Source organism: Spermophilus citellus (genome assembly GCF_964194105.1).
Source record: "Spermophilus citellus genome assembly, chromosome: 17".
NCBI classification, from domain to species: domain Eukaryota; kingdom Metazoa; phylum Chordata; class Mammalia; order Rodentia; family Sciuridae; genus Spermophilus; species Spermophilus citellus.
The window spans coordinates 62,955,537-62,978,212 of record NC_138199.1 but is presented as its reverse complement, the minus strand read 5'-3'; the positions used below and the strand labels follow the sequence as shown (position 1 = coordinate 62,978,212).

The 22,676-nt window shown below is 37.1% G+C and overlaps 1 protein-coding gene across 1 annotated transcript in view; it reads right to left on the bottom strand.

Moving 5' to 3' along the window:
* The window catches only part of TANC2 (tetratricopeptide repeat, ankyrin repeat and coiled-coil containing 2), a 477,945-nt gene that overhangs the window by 197,174 nt on the left and 258,095 nt on the right, over nucleotides 1-22,676 (bottom strand). Inside the window, exon 9 of the mRNA XM_081272685.1 lies at nucleotides 17,367-17,553. Coding sequence (XP_081128811.1) covers nucleotides 17,367-17,553 — 187 coding nt within the window. The remainder of the gene's footprint in view (nucleotides 1-17,366; nucleotides 17,554-22,676) is intronic.

Sequence of the window (22,676 nt, the reverse complement as noted above, 5' to 3'; positions counted from 1 at the left end):
AAATACCTGAATTCTTAAGTATTATAAATATAAGAAGTTCCTCTCTAGAATTCTGAAAACTTTTAATTAAACTTCTTTGATCCTCTGTTCTCTCAGTTCACCTCATATGTAATTTTTACTACAGAGAGAATTTTCTCTTGCCATCATAGCTTATCTCTCCTAAAACTCACAAATCTGAGGTGGTAAATTGTCAGGTATTTAATATTTGTGATTTTTTTAACTTTTGCATTTTTTAATATTTTCATTAGTGCATTATATTTACACAAAATAATGGGGTTTGTACATGCATGGAATATAATTTGCTTAATTTGAGTCACCAGTTTGGCTTCTTACCCTTCCTTCATGCCTGTTCTCTTCCCCTTCCTCTACTCTACTGATCTTCCTTCTGTTGATTTGTTATTTTATTAATTGGCTTTATATATGTACATAGAGGTGTTATTCACTGAGATATGATCATGTATCTACATCACATGATTTAGTCAATTTCATTCCCCAGTTCCTCCTCCTTCCCATTTATCCTTCCTCTTCTTCCATCCCTTTTATCTCCTCCACTGATCTTACATCTATTTCATGGAATCCCCCCTGTGTTTTTCTTACTTTAGCATATGACAGAAAACATCATCCTTAAGTTTCAATGTCTGGTATATTTCGCTTCACAAGATATTTTCCAGTTCCATCCATTTGCCAGCAAATAAAATAATTTCATGCTTCATTACGGATGAATAAAGCTACATTTTCTTTTTTCATTTGTTTCTCGATGGGTACCTGTACAGGTTTTATAAATTGGCTATTTTGAGTTGTGCTGCTATGAATATTGATATGAATGTGTAGCTGTAGTGTACTTATTTTAGTACATTTGGATAAATACCAAGAAGTGAGACACCTGAGTTATATGGGGTTCCATTCCTACTCCTTAGAGGAATCTCCATACTGCTTCTCAAAGTGGTTGTACTAATTTGCAGTACCACCAACAATGTATGAATTTACTTTTTCCCAACATTCATACCAACAATTATTATTATTTGTATTTTTGATGCCTTTCATTTTAACAAGAGTGAGTTGAAATAACTATAAAGTCTTTATTTCTATTTCCCCAATTACTAGGGATTTCTTCTGGTAGAGTTTCTTGGATCTTCTAAGTACAGGAAGATATCCTCAGGAAACAAACACATTCACTGCTTCCTTTCCTATCCTATTTGCATTCTTTAATTTCCTTCTCTTGTCTCAGCTAGAGTTTCAAGAATTACACTGAAGAAGAGTGATAGTCGACATGCATGTCTTGTTCCTCATATTAGAGGAAATGCATTTGGTTTTTCGCCATTCAATATGATGTTGACTTTGAGCTTGTCATATATAGCCCTTAAAATGTTGCAGTAAGTTCCTTCTATCACTAGTTTCTCCAATGTTTTTAACATTTATGGGGCTGGATTGTATTAAAGACTTTTTCAGGGTATATTTAGATGATCATGTGATTGTTTTCATTAATTCTATTGATGTGGTGAATTAAATTTACTGAGCTCTGTATATTAAAACAAACTTACATTCTTGAGATGAAACCCACTTGATCATGGTGCAGTATCTTCTTAAAGTGTTCTTGAAGGTACTTTGCTGACATTTTAAAAGGATTTTTGTATCTAATTTTATCAGGTATATTTATGTATGCTGTTCTTTCCTTGATGGGTCTTTGGTATAATATTCATATCAAAGTGATACTGAATTCACAGAATGAATTTGGGGTCGTCCAACTTTTTAAAAAAATTTTATTTATTTTAATTAGGTATGTATGACAGCAGAATGCATTTTGATTCATTGTACATGATTGCAGCAAAACTTTTCATTTCTCTGGTTGTACATGATACAGCGTCACACTGTATGTGCAGTCATATATGTACCTAAGGTAATGATGTCCATCTCATTCTACCATCTTTCCAGCCCCCATTCCTCCTCCCCCTTTGCCCAGTCACAGTTCCTCCATTTTTCCTATGCTACCCACCGCCCCCTTATGGATCAGCATCCACTTATCAGAGAGAACATTCAGCCTTTGGTTTTTTGAAATTGGCTTACTTCACTTAGCATGATATTCTCCAGCTCCATCGATTTATCTGCAAATGCCATAATTTTGTTCTCTTTTAATGCTGAGTTATATTCCATTGTGTATTTACACCAGTTTCTTTATCCATTCATCTAATGAAGAGCATCTATGTTGCTTCTACAGTTTAGCTATTGTGAATTGAGCTACTATAAACATTGATGTGGCTGTGTTACTATAGTATGCTAATTTAAAGTCCTTTGTGTATAGATGGAGGAGTGGAATAGCTGGGTCAAATGGTAGTTCCATTCCAAGTTTTCTAAGAAATCTCCATACTGCTTTCCAGATTGGCTGCACCAATTTGCAGACCCATCAGCAATGTATGAGTGTGCCCTCCCCCCCACAACCTTGCTAACGCTTATTGTTTTTTTTGTATTCTTGATAGCTGCCATTCTGACTGGAGTGAGATGAAATCTTAGAGTAGTTTTGATTTGCATTTCTCTAATTACATTGATGTTGAACATTTTTTCATATTCTTGTTGATCGATTATATATCTTCTTCTGAAAGTGTCTATTCAGCTACTTAGCCCATTTATTGATTGGGTTTTTTTTTTTTTGGTGTTAAGTTTTTTGAGTTCTTTATATATCCTGGAAATTAGTGCTCTGACGTGCATGTGGCAAAAAATTTGTTTCCAAAATGCAAGCTCTCTGTTCACTTCATTGATTGTTTCTTTTGCAGAGAAGAAGCTTTTTAGTTTGAATCCATCCCATTTATTGATTCTTGATTTTATTTCTTGTGCTTTAGGAATCTTGTTAAGGAAGTTGGGTCCTATGATGAATACTTGGGCCTACTTTTTCCTCTATTAAGTGCAGGGTCTCTGGTCTAATTCGTGCGTCTTTGATACACTGGAGTGGAGTTTTGTGCATGGTGAGAGATAGGGGTTGAGTTTCATTTTACTGCATATGGATTTCCAGATTTCCTAGCATAATTTTTTGAAGAGCCTATCCTTTCTCTAATGTATGTTTTTGGCATCATTGTCTAGTGTGAGATAACTGTATTTATGTGGGTTTGTCTCTGCATCCTCTATTCTGTACCATTGGTCTACATGTCTATTTTGGTGCCAATATCATACTGTTTTTGTTACTACAGCTTTGTAGTATAGTTTAAGGTCTGGTATTGTGATGCCTCCTGCTTAACTCTTCTTGCTAAGGACTGCTTTAACTATTCTGTCTCTTATTTTTCCAAATAAATTTCATGATTGCTTTTTCTTTTCTTTTTTTTTTTTTTTTTGCTTTTTCTAGTTCTACAAGGAATGATGTTGGTATTTTACTTAGAATCATATTGAATCTGTATAGTGCTTTGGGTAGTATGGCCATTTTGGCAATATTAATTTTGCCTATCCAAGAGCATGGGAGATTTTTCTATATTCTAAAGTCTTCTTCAATTTCTTTCCTTAGAGTTCTGTAGTTTTTACTGTAGAGGTCTTTCATGAACTCTTTTGTTAAATTGATTGCCAAGTGTTTTTTTTTAAGCTATTGCGAATGGAGTAGTTTTCCTAATTTCTCTTTCAGAGGATTCATCTCTGATATATAGAAATGCATTTGATTTATGAGTGTTGATTTTATATTCTGCTACTTTGCTGAATTCGTTTATTAATTCTAGAAGTTTTCTGGTGGAGTTTTTTGGATCCTCTAAGTATAGAATCATGTTGTTGGCAAATAACGATAGTTTGAGTTCTTCCGTTTTTATTCCTCTCCCTTTAATTTCTTTTGTCTAATTGAGTTTCAAGGACTATGTTGAATATAAATGGTGAAAGAGGGCATCCCTGTCTTGTTCCAGTTTTTAGAGGAAACGCTTCCAATTTTTCTCCATTTAGAATGATGTTGGGATTAGCATAGATGGCTTTTACAATGTTGAGGTATGGTCCTACTACCCCTAGTTTTTCTAGTGTTTTGAACATGAAAAGGTGCTATATTTTGTCAAATGCATCATTTCTAGGGCTTTGTCAGGTAGTTTGTTGACTTTGAGTCTTTTAATGAGTGAGTTCAATGCAGTGAACTATAAACTCTTCTTAGCACTGCCATCATAGTGTCCCATAGATTTTGATAAGTTGCATCGGAGTTCTCATTTATTTTTAAGAATTTCTTTTTAATCTTCTACCTTATGTCTTCTGTTATCTATGTGTAATTCAAAAGCATATTATTTAGTCTCCAGGTGTTGGAATAGTTTCTATTTTTTATTTTATCATTGATTTCTAATTTCATTCCATTATGGGTCAGATAGAATAGAGGTAGTATCTCTAATTTCTTGTATTTGCTAAGACTTGCTTTGTGGAATAACATATGGTCTAGTTTGGAGAAGGATCCATGTGCTGCTGAGAACAAAGTGTATTTGCTCTTTGATGGATGAAATATTCTATATATGTCTTTTATGTCTAAGTTATTGATTGTATTATTGCGTTCTATAGTTTCTTTGTTTAGTTTTTGTTTGGAAACTCTATCTAGTGGTGAGAGAGATGCATTAAAGTCACCCAGTATTATTGTGTTGTGGTCTATTTGATTCTTGTAGTTCAGAAGGCCTTCTTTGATATACATAGATGCCCATTATTTGGGGCATAGATATTTATGATTGTTATGTCTTGTTGATGTCTAAATCCCTTAAGCAGTATGAAATGTCCTTCTTTATCCCTTTACTAGCTTTGGTTTGAAGTTCATTTTGTCTGATATGAGGATGGAAGCCCCTGCTTGTTTACGTGGTCCATGTGAATGTTACATTTTTCCCCCATCCTTTCACCTTCAGACTGTAGATGTCTTTTCCTATGAAATGAGTCTCTTGAAGGCAGCATATTGTTGGTTTTCTTCAACCTAATCTGTCAGTCTATGTCTTTTAATTGATAAGATAGGCCATTCACATTTAGGGTTATTATTGAAATATGATTTGCATTCCCAGATATTTTGGTTTATTTTTGGTTTCTCCTTGACTGGGTTTTTCCTTTGGTGTAGTTCCTCCCTTTGCTGATTTTCATGTTACTTTTCATTTCCTCCTCCTGGGATAGTTTACTGATATTGCCCTGCAGTGCAGGCTTTCTTGCTGTAATTTTTTTTAACTTTTGGTTATCATGAAAGGTTTTTATTTCATCATTAAATCTGAAGCTTAATTTTGCTGGAATAATATTATTGGTTGGTAACCATTTTCTTTCAGAGCTTGGTATATGTTGTTCCAGGATCTCCTGGTTTTGAGGGTCTGGGTTGAAAAAATCTGAGATCCGAATTGGTCTGAAGCCTTTAAGATTCTATCCTTATTCTGTATGCTAGGCATTTTCATTATAATGTGCCTTGGTATAGATCTGTTGTAATTTTGTACACTTGGTGTCCTATAAGCCTCTTGTATTTGATTTTCCATTTTATTCTTCATGTTTGAGAAATTTTCTGATATTATTTCATTGAATAGACTGTGCATTCCTTTGGTTTGAATCTCTATGCCTTCCTCTATCTCAATAAATCTTAGAGTTGTTCTTATGATCCTATCCCATAATTCTTGGATGTTCTGTTCATGGTTTCTTACCATCTTCAGTGTGTGGTCAATTTTATTTTCAAGACTGTATATTTTGTCTTCATTATCTGATATTCTATCCTTCCAAGTGATCTAGTCTGTTGGTGATGCTTTCTATTGAGTTTTATATTTATTGTTTCCTTCATTTGAAGGATTTCTGATTGTTTTTTTCCCCCAAGAATCTCTCTTTCTCAAAGTAATCTTTTGCTACCTGTATTTTCTCCCTTATGTCTTTGTTGGTGTGATCAATGGTTACCTATATTTGTTCTCTTATCTCGGTTAGGGTGATCAATTTTTGGCCTGCATTTGTTCTCTTATGTCATGCTTTAATTTGCAGATCATTTTAATTATGTACATTCTGAACATTTCATCAACTGTGTTGTCAATGGATTCTATTATTGTAGTATCTTGGTTTGTTTGGGGTACTTTCTTCCCTTGTTTTTTCATGTTGTCTATGTGTCTTCCTTTCTTGCAGTGCAGATCTGAGGTATTGCAGATTCTACCTTTTAATCTTGTAGTGTCCTTACAGATTTCCTGTACCTCACCTTGGTGTTGGGCTTCCAGTCCCTGGCCAGTGTCCCAACATGGAGGACACTATAACTAAAATGATGGTGGCAATAGCAGAGGTAACTCAAGACAGCAGTGGGAATCTCCCAAGATAGATGCAACCACTTTCAGAGAAGGGGCTTTAGGCTGCCTGTTCAGAGATGCAGCTGCCTCCAGGCCCTGCCTGTTGTCCCAAGATGGAGGCTACTACATGGGAAGGGCTATGGTGGTGGCTGCAGTGTCCCAAGATGGAGGCTGGTTGGGGGAGCAATGCGTTGGTAAATGGGGAGTTCCGGCATGGTCCTCCACTCTGCACAGGAGCAGTCCTGGGCCTGAGTTCTCACACAGGTGAGCAGGGGCAGTCCTGAACCTGATCTGGGCCTGGGCTCTGGTGTGGGTTGGGTGGGGGGGGTGCAGTCCTAAGGTTACATAGGCCTGGGCTTCCAGGTGGGTTGCCGGGGGATGGCTCTGGGCCTGACCTAGTCCTGGGATTCTGCATGGGTCTGCTGGGTGGTTCTGGGCCTGGGCCAGGGCTCCTACCTGGCTTGACAGGAGCAATCCTAGGCCTGGGCCTGGGCTTGGGTGTGGGTCTGCCAGTCTGACTTGGGCCTGGATTCCTGTGTGGGTCTATTTATGATTTTTATTGGCATAATTTTATTATCTTAATGGTCTTATATTTGTGCCTAGTTAGACACCATATTCCTTATAATCTCCTATCAGATATTAGTAAGCAACTACTCTGCTACAATGTGCCAGTGCCAGTTACTGGGCTAAGTGCCACTGATGTAAAGATGATTAAGTCTCAGGATTTGTTAAAAAGGAATTAATATGTCTAATGGGGGAAAGCAGGCTCAAAAAATAATTATAATACCATGTATTAAATGCAGTGATACAGATATGCCCAGTAAAGTGCATATGCAGTAATGAAATAATGCTATGCAATGGATAGAAGCATGAGTGTAAAGCTGAAGAGAGATGGTGGTAGTATTGGTGACAATATTTCTTAAGCTGAATCTTAAAAGATTTGTAAGAAATGAGTCAAACTTAAAAGGAGATATTTGAAGAATAATCAACATGAGCAAAAACATAGAAATGAAAAAACTAGAACGTGTCAGGCAACAGCGAATTCTAGTATTGCTAGAATAATAAGTATAAGGTTCTTGGAAGAAGTGGGAGAGAAGACTGGAGAAACTGGCCATCACCAGATCATGAAGGCCTAGGCTTTATCTAAAATGTAAATTTGGAGTCAGAGAAGTGATGTGGTCAGATTTAATTTTCAAGTAGTTCCCTTCATCTTATAGGTAGCTCAGAGTTAAAGAAGTAATTGATTTTCAGTTCATTCATTTTGATGGCTGTTTGAAAAACAGATTTAGGAAGGCAAGATGAAAAGTCAAGAGAACAATGAAATTATTACTAATCTAAGTCTGAGATAGTGAGGACCACCAAAGCAATGCTAGGAAGAAACAAAATAAAACACAGTAATGAGAAATACGGGGAGAGGGAGATAATAAGGATTATTCTGAGCTCCCTAGTTTGTGTACCTGGGTAGAAATGATATCATTATTAAATAAAATTTTAGGCAACTTTATGCCAATAAACTTGAAAAAAGATAAAAACTATAAGAAAAACTGATGTGAGAAGAAAAAGAAAATTTAAATAGAGTTTTATAGTACTAAATGTATGGAAATAGTAGTTTAAAATAATTAAGACATTTGCATTCATTGCATTAAGACAACATTGAGTCTCGATTATTTTAATAACGAATCCTAATAATATTCAAAGAACAAGTAATCCCAATATCTCACAATCCACTTCAGAGGACAGAGAAGGTACTCTTCATCAGTTTTTATTTCTCTATATTACTTAGTCAAAAATATTTAGTTATCTAATGATTATCTCTAATGACTTCTCATACAAATGAGTCATAAATTAGAAATTATTAGGATAAATCTGGAGGGTAAATAAAAAGTATAAGACATGAGTTCTGCTATTTAGAAATATGTGTTCTACTATAAAGAAAAATAATATATAACTGCAAGTAACAATATTAGTTATTGACAGAAGGTCTGGTAAGACTAGAGGAAGCAGTCTGTTTAGATTTCCAGAGAAGGCAGAGATAACTGGAGTGCTTCATGATTATTCTTGAACCTCAGTCCATGGTGAAAAGAATGGTGATAAAAAGTGTGACTGTAGAATAAAAAATCAAATTTGGATCAGCAGCTCGGGAGGCTGAGGCAGGAGGATCTCAAGTTCAAAGCCAGCCTCAGCAAAAGTAAGGTGCTAAGCAACTCAGTGAGACCCTGTCTCTAAATAAAATACAAAAGAGGGCTGGGGATGTAACTCAGTGGTCAGGTGTCCCTGAGTTCAATCCCCAGTATTAAAAAAAAAAAAAAACCCACAACAAAAAAAGTTGGAGTTGGAAAAATGAAATGGGCATCATGGAAGAGAGAGCATTGCTTTGGTAGTGAAAAAAAAGGATGGAAACACTTAAGAAAGAAAAGAATAGAGATATTAAGGGTGTATCTTGAACAATATTTATATTTGGATGGGCTCAACCAATGTTATGAAGCTAACTTAATTCTTTAAAAAAATTGTTTTGTAGTTATAGATGGACAGCATGCCTTTATTTTATTTATTTTTTTATGTGGTGCTGAGGAACCCAGTACCTCACCTGTGCCAGTGAAGCACTTTGCCACTGAGTTACAGCCCCAGCCTGAGGCTAGCCTAATTCTTGATACTAAAACCTAACAATGGTAGAAAAAGAAAGGAAAATTTGAAGTTAATCTCACTCATGGATAACCTCCCAGAATGTTTTTTTTTTGTATCTGCTGCAAACTGTTAATTAGTAAGTTGAAGACAATTTAGATGTAGTCCTAGAACCATGTAATTTACTAGGATATTCTATTTAAAAATTATATTAGAAAATTCAAAAGAGAAAAATGAAATGGCAGTTTTCTTAGCTTGGTTACTTCCCCAAATTTCAAGTTTTCTTTGTGACAAAGCTTGTCATAAGAATGTATTAAGGAGGGGGAAGATGGCGGCAAAGGGAGTGCATCACTCCCGTGTACCGCGTCACTGTTCGGAAGAATAATGTGTTAGAACAGCTAAAAACTATCTTGTTAGGAATTTCTAGCAAAACTGGGGTGCTCCAAAACCTAGTGGAAGGATTTTCACTGCATGAGGATCAGCTACAGGGGCTCAAACGCGAGCGATTTGTCCGCACGGAGGGTCACGCCGCTTATTCAGCAAATCGCCCTGTGGCTAGAATCTGCGGCACGCGCTGGGAAGCAAGAGATAGCAACGCAAAGATACAGCGCTGCGGATTCTGTGGGCTCCTGCCAGCTGTGCAATCCTGTACACAGTGCTGAATTCTGGGTTTGAGACGGGGGAAGGAAGCGGTCCAGTTCGGTTCTCCACCGGTCAGACCACAGAAGAAGCCAGCAGCCACCATCTTGGAGAGTTGATGTCATCATCCCTGTTTTCGACTGATCGCAGCTCATTCAACCATAGAACAGGTAATTTCAGGCTGCCATTCGCCTGCGTCTCACAGGCAAATTACTCAGGCGCAGTGCTAAAGAACCCGCGGAAACTGCTTCTTGGGGCCTGCTCCTATCAGAACATACACGGAGCCCGGGCGGCCGAATTCTGGCTCCTGGAACTGCTCTGGCCCAGGGCTAAGGAGCCCGCAGAGGCTGCTTCTTGGAGCCTGCTCCTATCAGAGCATGCACGGAGCCCAGAGCGGCCGAGTTCTGGCTCCCGGAGCTGCTCTGACCCAGGGCTGAGGAACCCGCGGAGACTGCTTCTCGGTCCGGATCCTGCTGAGTGCTGTGGGGGCCAAAGGGGCAGAGCAGAGCTGCAGCCCGCGTCCGGAACAGCCCCAGCGACCTGCCGGCCTGGTATCACTTCACCTCAACTGCGGTGGGGGCTGAGCAGAGCTGCCGCCCGAGCCCGCAAGGTAGGCAGACCACCGGCTGATCGACAGAACGGGCCTAGCGGCCTGCCAGCGTGGTAGACACGTCACACCAATGGGAGCAGGGGCAGAGCAGGGCCGCCGCCCATGCCCGGAGTGGGCCTAGTGATCCGCCGGCGTGGTATCACTTCACCCCAACTACAGTGGGGGCTGAGCAGAGCTTCCGCCGGAGCCCGCAAGGTAGGCAGACCGGCGACCGACCAGCGGGACAGGCCCAGCGGCCTGCTGGCGTGGTAGACACGTCACACCAATTGGAGTAGGGGCAGAGCAGGGCCGCCACCCGCGCCCGGAACAGGCGTAGCGACCCGCCGGCGTGGTATCACTTCACCCCAACTGCAGTAGGGGCAGAGCAGAGCCGCCGCCTGTGCCCGGAACACGCCTAGTGACCCGCCGGCATGGTATTGCTTCACCCCAACTGCAGTGGGGGCCGAGCAGAGCCGCCGCACGAGCCCGCAAGGTAGGCAGACCTGCGACCGACTGGTGGGACAGGCCCAGTGGCCTGCCGGCGTGGTAGACATGTCACACCAATTGGAGTAGGGGCAGAGCAGAGCCGCCGCCCGTGCCCGGAACAGGCCCAGCGACCCGCTGGAGTGGTAGACACGTCACACCAATTGGAGTAGGGGCAGAGCAGAGCCGCCGCCCGCACCTGCAAGGTAGGCAGACCTGCGACCGACCGGCAGAACAGCCCCAGGGGTCCGCGGGCATGGTAGACACGTCACACCAACTGGAGGAGGAGCACAGCCGCTGCCCGCCCTCCAAGGGAGACTTTTCAACTATACAAGAGTAATATAAATATATAGGGGGAAAATTTCAAAAACACAACAGTTTCACCAAGCAGAAAGAAACACGAGCAATATGAAACGACAAGGAAAGAAAGGACCACAAGCAATGCAGGTCAACTCAACTTTAGAAGAGGTAATAGCTGCAGCAGATGGAATGTCAGATAAAGAATTCAGGATATACACGCTTCAGATGATCTGGAGTCTCAAGGAAGACATTGGACAGCAAAATCAGTCAATGAAAGATCACTTTGACAATGAATTACATAAACAAATACAAGAAGCAAAAGATCGACTATACAGGGAGATAGAGGTAATATAAAACAAACAAACAGAAATCCTAGAAATGCAGGAAGCAATAAACCAACTTAAAAACTCAATTCAGAATACTACCAGCAGAGTAGAACACTTAGAAGATAGAACATCAGACAATGAAGACAAAGTATTTCAAGTTGAAAAGAACATAGACAGCTCAGCAAGACTGTTAAGGAACCATGAGCAGAACATTCAAGAAATATGAGACAACATAAAGAGACCAAACTTAAGAGTCATTGGGATACAGGAAGGTATAGAGGTCCAAACCAAAGGAATGAGCAATCTATTCAATGAAATAATACGAGAAAACTTCCCAGACTTGAAGAATGAGACAGAATCCCAAATCCTAGAAGCCTACAGGATGCCGAATGTGAAAAATCATAAGAGATCCACACCTAGACATATTATAATGAAGATGCCCAGCATACAGAATAAGGAGAGAATTTTAAAAGCTACAAGAGAAAGGAAGCAGATTACATTTAGGGGAAAACCAATAAGGATAACAGCTGATCTTTCAACAGAGACTCTGAAAGCTAGAAGATCCTGGAATAACATATTTCAAACTCTGAAAGAAAATGGGTTCCAACCAAGAATCATGTATCCAGCGAAATTAAGCTTCAGGATGGAAGATGAAATTAAAACCTTCCACGATAAACAAAAGTTAAAAGAATTTGCAGCTAGAAAACTATCTCTTCAAAACATCCTTGGCAAAACATTTCAGGAAGAGGAAATGGAAAACAACAATGAAAACCAACAGTGGGAGGTAGGACAGTAAAGGGGGGAAAATAATCAAAGAGGAAAACAAACCATGTTTAGTAACATAAATAAACAAATATGGCTGGAAGAACAAACCATATCTCAATAATAACCCTAAATGTTATTGGCTTAAACTCACCAATTAAGAGACACAGGCTAGTAGAATGGATCACAAAACAAGACCCAACAATATGCTGCCTACAGGAGACGCATTTGATAGGAAAAGATATACATAGACTGAAGGTGAAAGGTTGGGAAAAATCATATCACTCATATGGACTTCGGAAACAAGCAGGAGTGTCCATACTCATATCAAATAAAATAGATTTCAAGCCAAAGTTAATCAAAAGGGATAAAGAGGGACACTACATACTGCTCAAGGGAACCATACACCAACAAGACATAACAATCATAAATATATATATATGTCCCAAACAACGGTGCAGCTATGTTCATCAAGCAAACTCTTCTCAAGTTCAAGAGTCTAATAGACCACCATACAATAATCATGGGAGACTTCAACACACCTCTCTCACCACTGGACAGATCTTCCAAACAAAAGTTGAATAAGGAAACTATAGAACTCAATAACACAATTAATAACCTAGACTTAATTGACATATATAGAATATACCACCCAACATCAAGCAGTTACACTTTTTTCTCAGAAGCACATGGATCCTTCTCAAAAATAGACCATATATTATGTCACAGGGCAACTCTTAGAAAATATAAAGGAGTAGAGATAATACCATGCATCTTATCTGACCATAATGGAATGAAAATGAAAATGAATGATAAAAGAAGTGTGGGAAGCCATTCTAACACGTGATTGGGTGACTCCCGTTAAGGGCCTGAGGCGCTTTGGCTCTGTCGAAGCTTTCCCGACCCTTTCCTGATGAGAGAGCCCATCTGTGTGGGGGTGTGCCTGACCACTGACCCCGGGGACCCAATCACTGACCCTGACCTTGGAGTGCAGCCCCCCCTCAACCTTCATTGGATGGAATTCTCCCCTGAATCTCTTGTTCCCCAATAAAGGGCTACTCCCAGGCGTGTTCGCTCTCTCTCTCTCCTGCTAGCCCTGAGTAATCCTCGCTGCCCTGCTGGGCGGCTAGAGGTGGGAACCAGAGAGGGGAGCCATCTCGGACCTAGCAATATAAATAAGGTACTGTCTGTGTGTTTTATTTCGATCTCTTCTAACTAACTTTATGCCTAGAACCTCATTAATGAAACCACTGCGCAGGCCGCGTGGTAGAAAGAAGGAAGGAAAAATCATGCATCACTTGGAGAATGAACAATAGGTTACTGAATGATCAATGGGTTATAGAAGACATCAAGGAGGAAATTAAAAAATTCTTAGAGATAAATGAAAACACAGACACAACATATCGGAATCTATGGGACACATTGAAAGCAGTTCTAAGAGGAAAATTCATTGCTTGGAGTTCATTCCTTAAAAAAAGAAAAAACCAACAAATAAATGATCTCATACTTCATCTCAAAATCCTAGAAAAAGAAGAGCAAAACAACAGCAAAAGAAGTAGAAGGCAAGAAATAATTAAAATCAGAGCTGAAATTAATGAAACTGAAACAAAAGAAACAATTGAAAAAATTGACAAAACTAAAAGTTGGTTCTTTGAAAAAATAAAATCGACAGACACTTAGCCATGCTAACAAAGAGAAGAAGAGAGAGAACTCAAATTACTAGCATATGGGATGAAAAAGGCAACATCACAACAGACACTTCAGAAATACAGAAGATAATCAGAAATTATTTTGAATCCTTATACTCCAATAAAATAGAAAATAGTGAAGGCATTGATAAATTTCTTAAGTCATATGATCTGCCCAGATCGAGTCAGGAGGATATAGACAACCTAAACAGACCAATATCAATTGAAGAAATAGAAGAAACCATCAAAAGACTACCAACTAAGAAAAGCCCAGGACCGGATGGGTATACAGCAGAGTTTTACAAAACCTTTAAAGAGGAACTAATACCAATACTTTTCAAGCTATTTCAGGAAATAGAAAAAGAGGGAGAACTTCCAAATTCATTCTACGAGGCCAACATCACCCTGATTCCTAAACCAGACAAAGACACTTCAAAGAAAGAAAACTACAGACCAATATCTCTAATGAACCTAGATGCAAGAATCCTCAATAAAATTCTGGCAAATCGGATTCAAAAACATATCAAAAAATTGTGCATCATGATTAAGTAGGATTCATCCCTGGGATGCAAGGCTGGTTCAATATACGGAAATCAATAAATGTTATTCACCACATCAATAGACTTAAAATTAAGAACCATATGATCATCTCGATAGATGCAGAAAAAGCATTCGACAAAGTACAGCATCCCTTTATGTTCAAAACTCTAGAAAAACTAGGGATAACAGGTACATACCTCAACATTGTAAAAGCAATCTATGCTAAGCCTCAGGCTAGCATCATTCTGAATGGAGAAAAATTGAAGACATTCCCTCTAAAATCTGGAACAAGACAGGGATGCCCTCTCTCACCACTTCTGTTCAACATAGTTCTCGAAACACTGGCCAGAGCAATTAGACAGACGAAAGAAATTAAAGGCATAAAAATAGGAAAAGAAGAACTTAAATTATCACTAGTTGCAGATGACATAATTCTATACCTAGCAGACCCAAAAGGGTCTACAAAGAAACTATTAGAGCTAATAAATGAATTTAGCAAAGTGGCAGGATATAAAATGAACACGCATAAATCAAAGGCATTCCTGTATATCAGCGACAAATCCTCTGAAATGGAAATGAGGAAAAACACTCAATTCACAATATCCTCAAAAAAAAAAAAATTTGGGAATCAACCTAACAAAAGAGGTGAAAGACTTATACAATGAAAACTACAGAACCCTAAAAAGAGAAATAGAAGAAGATCTTAGAAGATGGAAAAATATACCCTGTTCATGGATAGGCAGAACTAACATCATCAAAATGGCGATATTACCAAAAGTTCTCTATAGGTTTACTGCAATGCCAATCAAAATCCCAACGGCATTTCTTGTAGAAATAGATAAAGCAATTATGAAATTCATATGGAAAAACAAAAGACCCAGAATAGCAAAAACAATGCTAAGCAGGAAGTGTGAATCAGGCGGTATAGCAATACCAGACTTCAAACTATACTACAGAGCAATAGTAATAAAAACAGCATGGTACTGGTACCAAAACAGGCGGGTGGACCAATGGTACAGAATAGAGGACACAGAAACCAATCTACAAAACTACAACTATCTTATATTTGATAAAGGGGCTAAAAGCATGCAATGGAGGAAGGATAGCATCTTCAACAAATGGTGCTGGGAAAACTGGAAATCCATATGCATCAAAATGAAACTGAATCCCTTTCTCTCACCATGCACAAAAGTTAACTCAAAATGGATCACGGAGCTTGATATCAAATCAGAGACACAGCGTCTGATAGAAGAAAAAGTTGGCTACGATCTACATACTGTGGGGTTGGGCCCCAAATTCCTTAATAGGACACCCATAGCACAAGAGTTAATAACTAGAATCAACAAATGGGACTTACTCAAACTAAAAAGTTTTTCTCAGCAAAAGAAACAATAAGAGAGGTAAATAGGGAGCCTACGTCCTGGGAACAAATCTTTACTCCTCACACTTCAGATAGAGCCCTAATATCCAGAGTATACAAAGAACTCAAAAAATTAGACAATAAGATAACAAATAACCCAATCAACAGATGGGCCAAGGACCTGAACAGACAATTCTCAGAGGAGGACATACTATCAATCAACAAGCACATGAAAAAATGTTGAGCATCGCTAGCAGTCAGAGATATGCAAATCAAAACCACCCTAAGATACCATCTCACTCCAGTAAGATTGGCAGCCATTAGGAAGTCCAACAACAACAAGTGCTGGCGAGGATGTGGGGAAAAGGGTACGCTTGCTCATTGTTGGTGGGACTGCAAATTGGTGCAGCCAATTTGGAAAGCAGTATGGAGATTTCTTAGAAAGCTGGGAATGGAACCACCATTTGACCCTGCTATTGCCCTTCTCGGTCTATTCCCTAAAGACCTAAAAAGAGCATGCTACAGGGACACTGCTACATCGATGTTCATAGCAGCACAATTCACAATAGCAAGACTGTGGAACCAACCTAGATGCCCTTCAATAGATGAATGGATAAAAAAAATGTGGCATCTATACACAATGGAGTATTACTCTGCATTAAAAAATGACAAAATCATAGAATTTGGAGGGAAATGGATGGCATTAGAGCAGATTATGCTAAGTGAAGCCAGCCAATCCCTAAAAAACAAATGCCAAATGTCTTCTTTGATATAAGGAGAGTAACTAAGAACAGAGTAGGGACGAAGAGCATGAGAAGAAGATTAACATTAAACAGGGATAAGAGGTGGGAGGGAAAGCAAGAGGGAAGGGAAACTGCATGGAAATGGAAGGAGACCCTCATGGTTATACAAAATTACATACAAGAGGAAGTGAGGGGAAAGGGAAAAATAATACAAGGGGGAGAAATGAATTACAGTAGAGGGGGTAGAGAGAGAAGAGGGGAAGGGAGGGGGGATAGTAGAGGATAGGAAAGGCAGCAGAATACAACAGACACTAGTATGGCAATATGTAAATCAATGGAAGTGTAACTGATGTGATTCTGCAATCTGTATACGGGGTAAAAATGAGAGTTCATAACCCACTTGAATCAAAATGTGAAATATGATATGTCAAGAACTATGTAATGTTTTGAACAACCAACAATAAAAAAAGAATGTATTAATATAAGATTCCTGAATCATAAGCAAAGAAACAACATTTTCCCCTCTTTTAGAGGGTGAAAAGAAAAGTGGGAATGTTTTTGCTGACAAGAAGCCTGAAGGGGCTCCCAAACTTATCCAAGGACTGATATGTGGTTTGCACAGATTCCAGTTTCAAAAACAACTCCAGTTGCACAAACAACTCCAGTTTCAGTTCTTTAGCCATTTAATCTTAATCTTTTCTTTCAGTTTTTCACAAAACTCAGTACTATTCCAGTGAAGAATAAACTTTTTCTGAACCATTTTTGTTGACAGATGATGTTTGGGAATTTACAGAAATATGTGTACAGAACTTTTTCTATCTACTTCTTATCAAGTAATAGCTTGATAAGTAAAGCAAGGAGATACAACTTGCATTTTGTTTACCTTTATTTCTCTCTTCAGCATCAATAAAAAGACAGACAACATCTAATAATCTGTCTATAATATCAAAAGTAGATTTTTGAAAATCTTAAGTTTATATGTTTAAAAAGAAAGAAAGGAAAGACACAAAAAGATTATTACAAAATATGATATGTCAAGAACTATGTAATGTTTTGAACAACTAATAATAATAAAAAAAGATTATTACAAAAATAAACTCACCAATGATGCCGCTATCTCTGCTTTCAAGGGTGGAGGTTGGACTAGTAACAGCCCCATAGCTACAATCCTTAGCAGTAGCATTTGTACTGACTGGTGGGAGGGTAGAGCAGGGGCTACTGGCTGGTGGAGAGGCAGTGCTGCTTGTCAGTGTGGAACAGGGACTTATCCGCTGGGTGATTGCTGAGGTCTGAAAAATTAAAATCAAGAAGTAAAGATAAACTGACTAGTTAAGTACATTTTGGAAAAAATAATACCTTAATGAAAAAAGAATAAAGAATCTACACATGGCTTTTACATCCATCAGGCTTTGCCTTTGCTTTCCAGCAAAGAAACTACAGTTTCTATAATTAAGGTGAATCTTCATAAATTTAACATGAGCAGAGACTTGTGGCCCATTTTTCCTGCTTAGGAAATAACAGTGATAAGTAAATATTCAGTATCAGAATATAGAAATTTCTTATTATGTACAAGTTTTCCTTGCTATTTATAAACAATAAAACTTTCAGAAGGCTTAGAACTTTGTTAATAATTTTCTTTGTAAAGAAAAAGAAATAATACCTCTGAAGGTGAAGAGAAATAAAAATAAAGTTTTTAATGCGAATTTATGTCTTTTGATTTATAGGCAGCCACATGAAACAGTAATTTAGCACAAGGAAAAATGCCTTATTCTAAAAGTTTATCTTATAAAATATATCAAACAATGTTGATTTAATACAAAACTAACTATCTCTGTAGAAATGGACTGCAGAGATCAGTTTGTGTCCTTAATTAATGATTTTTAAACCTGAAATTACCTCCTTTTTGATGAAGGAATGGGCAATTAACAAAAAGAATGATGATAATATATTCAGGTCTTCATAATTTAATAACAATTCACTTTTCTTCAGTTCCTTCTACCCAAATAAAGTATTGAAATTGTAAATGAAAATATATTTTTATCAAAAATAAATTTGATTCTTTTCAAAATGGTAAGTTTCAGTGACGAAGTTACTTGAAGAAGCACTAATGCTAAAGTAAACATGCTTATATATTAATTTAAAAGAAGTCTTTCAAATTCTTCACATAGTCTGTATTCATATTCTTTGCTAAAACTGAGGATTTACATTTAATAATTTAACTGAAGAACATGTTGCTTATTAGCTATAAGAATATTATAGGCTTTTCAATGATAATTTCCATATGCAATCCCTTGTATTTAATTATCCAGGTTTTGATTTTCATTTAAATACTACCACCAGGTCATAAAAGATACATTTGACTCAACTAAGCACAAATGACATTCTCATTATCCTACAACTACATAAATCCTTTGAATCATATCAATAACATTAAGAGCTGAGTTTTCTTAATAACATAAGTGCTTAATATATGCACATTTCCTCTACTATATAATCTCTTTCCAGAGGACAGAGGAATTTCAATTTCTTTGTTATCTCCTCTATTCATATAAAAGGGGGTTGGTCTACTAGAGCAAGATTTTTAACTAGGCATGCAAAAAACAAATGTGGGATGCAAAAAACAAATGCATAAGCTCTAATAAAACTGACAGATACTGATCCTCATCCCAGTCTTACTGAATTAGAATCCTCCAATCAGAAATTCATGGGGCAATTTCTAACCTTTCCACACCCAGTTTAAGAAATACTGGGCTGGGCGTAATGGTGCATGCCTATAATTCCAGTGATTGGGGAAGCTGAGGCAGAAGGATACCAAGTTCGAGGCCAGTCTCATCAACTTAGCAAGACCCTGTCTCAAAATAAAAAATAAAAAGGGCTGGGGACTTGGCTCAGTGGTAAAGCCCCCTGGGTTCAGTCCAAACAAACAAATAACAAAAATGTGTTGATAAAATTAACGTGTTCTAATCTTTTACATTAGATATATTTATAATCATTCCATATTGAAAGGGTTTTATTTTGGTATGAATCTATTACTTTTTTGGAATTTTTAAAAAATAGAATGTCTTTATTTTATTTATTTTCTTTCTTTTTGTGGTGCTGGGAATTGAACCCAGGGCCTTGTGCATGTGAGGCAAGTACTCTACCAACTGAGCTATATCCCCAGCCTTCTATTACTTTTTATAAAGACATGTACTCTACCTATTTTTGTTCTTAGACAAGATTCTCACTCTGTTCTTTGTGAAAGGAAACTGTATTATACACATAATACTGCCAATTCATACATTAGATACTACGGAGGTTAAACCCAAACTATTTTTACTACAAGTTATCGTATCATAGACTATATATTTTAAAAGCTTTACCAGTAAAAGCAAACCTTAAAGATCGAGCTGTTTGTAAAACAGAAGATATGTCCATGTCTTATGAATTAAAAAGAAGGCCTCATATTTATTTAAGGCTAGTTAATGAGATATAGAAAGACAACATTATCAGTTCTCCATGCTATAGGCTAAAGTGAACATCTAATTAAGTTACTTTCTACTTCTACAATCTTTCAGTGGTTTCTTATTGTCCTTAACATACTTCAGAGGGATCAAAAGAAAACTCCCAGTTGGGATTTCTTAGAGTTTCTACAAAAACACAAGCTAAGAACCTAAGATGGAATTCCTAGGTCCATCCAGAGATTCCATCTTACCCAGCTCAGAATGGTTATTTAAAAAACAAAACAAAACAAAACAAAAAACCTAAAACTAAAAATAACAAATGCTGATAAGGATATGGAGAATGAGGAAACCTTATACTCTGTTGTTGAGAACGTAAATTCATACATTAGATACTATGGAAAACAGTAGGGAGGTTCCTCGAACAACTAAAAATAGTTCTACTCATGTGATCCAGCTACTCCTGGGTAAAACTTGAAGGAAATGAAATCAGCATATACAACAGATACCCATTTATTGCAATATCACAATAGCCAAGATGTGAAATCAGCCTAGGTGTCCATCATCCGATGAATGAATTTTAAAAAGGGGGCATATATACAATGGAGTTTTATTTAGCCATGAAGAATGAAATTATGTCATCTACAGGAAAATGAATAAAACTACAGGTTATCATGTTAATGAAATTAGCTTCATACAGAAAGTGAAGTATCACATATGTGGAAATAAATAAGAACTTGAAAATAGAAGAGGGATCATTAGGGAAGGATAAAGGACTGGAGGCAGGGAAAAGGGAAAGGAAGAGAGCAAAGAGTAGAGAGGGTGGATATGATCAAAGGATGTATATACATATATGGAAATGTCACAGTGAAACCCATTAATTTGTACAACTAATAGGACTCAATAATTATAATAACAAAAAGAAACTGCTAAGAGAAGAAAATAAAGTGGTCAGTCAAATGTCACTTTCAATACATTTTTTTGTTTGCAGAAACATGATATATGCTAACTTACTTGTGTGAGAGTCATCACTAGTGTCATTCTGTAGACATCATCAATACAGGATCTTTCTAAATATGGCAGTCTATTTTGTTAGTATGCTATTTTGCTCAGAAGAAAGCCACCAAGTAAACATGACCTCCTAGTTCTTAATAATCTTGCTAAGAATAGAAATTTCTGTGATCAATTTAGCCGCTCTCTTTTGTGGTTCCAAGTCAGTTCCAGGATATATTATATTCTAAGAAATTATCATTTAGTTTTATTATTAACATTTACATTTACATAATGCTTAGAAATTTAAAAATACTTTAATATATTATTTCTTTTATTCCTTATCAACCTGGTATGATAGGTACAATGAATATTATTTCCTGCATTCAAGAAATGAGCAAATGAAAACCATCAAAAACATGAAAACAACGAAGTGTCCTCCTATAAATTATAGTTTTGCATATATTTATATGCTAATTGTATTACATATATTTTATACCGTTTCCAAATGGCATTTTGTAGCTTACAAAATATTTTTGTGTTTATGATTTAACCTGATTCTCACAATTGTCCTGTTAGGTTTTGTGATTTCGTGTTATGCTGGAACAGTCTGGTGTTGCTGTAAATAATGCAGGGGGTAAAAGCATAATGCCTGGTTATGAACACCCTTATATCACTTTATGGCAGAGTGTTTCCATTTTCTTATCTAAAAACTGAAATTTGAATGGATCCTACCACCTTAGACTGTAAGGAAACTTAAACAAAATAGTGCAAGTAAAGTGATTATTAATATGATTGGTACAGAGTAAGAATTTAATAAATTTCAGTTATTATTATTTATAAAAAACCTCAAGCCCAGAGAGGTTAAGAGACATGTCCAAATTTATAAGATGGTTGGTGACACTGTTAGTATTAGAACAATTTTCTACTCCGGTTTCAATGGCTTTTTTGTTATACCATATTGCCTTGATTACATTAAATCAAAGGTACTATTTTCATTTATTTTAAGATTATTCCATTCAGTAAATCTACAAGTAAGGCACACTCCATAGACTTGTGGCTTTATTCAGAATCACTGTGACATACTATGACATAAAGAATCTCAAAAGCAATAAGCATAAATTTTATTACCAGAACATATATAGTTTTATAGAAAGAAGAGAGTCCTTGGCAAAGACCCAAGCTATCTGATATAAGACTTACATCATGTTACTTGGTCATTATTAGAATATGTCACATTTTAACATTAATATCAAGAAATGGAAAGTAAAATAGATGTTTTATTTATGCCAATACTTTAAAACCCTCAACATATATCATTCCAAATTTTTCCCTAGAAAGCATCTCATACTAACATGGTTACTATATATAAATTGATTTTAAAAAAAAGATACCAGGGTGCTGGGGTTATAGTTCAGTGGTAGAGTGCTCAAGTACTTTCTTTGCTATATTTAAAATGAAAACAATGGAAATATCCAAAAGGAAAAAAATTATGAAATAATTTTTTAATTGCTGATGTTTTAAAACTAAGATGAATATTTAGACCACTAATTTTTAGGTTTTCTACTGCTGTAATATATGTATTCAAAACCAATATTTATTTTTGAGCAAATATTATTTTTGAGAGTGAGAGAGGGGAGAGAGAGAGAGAGAGAGAGAGAGAGAGAGAGAGAGAGAGAGAGAGAATTTTTTAATATTTATTTTTTAGTTTTCGGCGGACACAACATCTTTGTTTGTATGTGGTGCTGAGGATCGAACCTGGGCCGCACGCATGCCAGGCGAGCGCGCTACTGCTTGAGCCACATCCCCAGCCCATTGAGCAAATATTTTAAAATGTTCTAATTTTTTGGACTCAAAGGCTATTTAGAAGGATATTAATTAACATCTAAGCATTTGGAGATTGTCCACGTTTTCTTTTAGCTATCATTTCATAAGTTATCATTCTATAATTAGTTCTTCTGTGTTCTGAACTGAAATCTTTT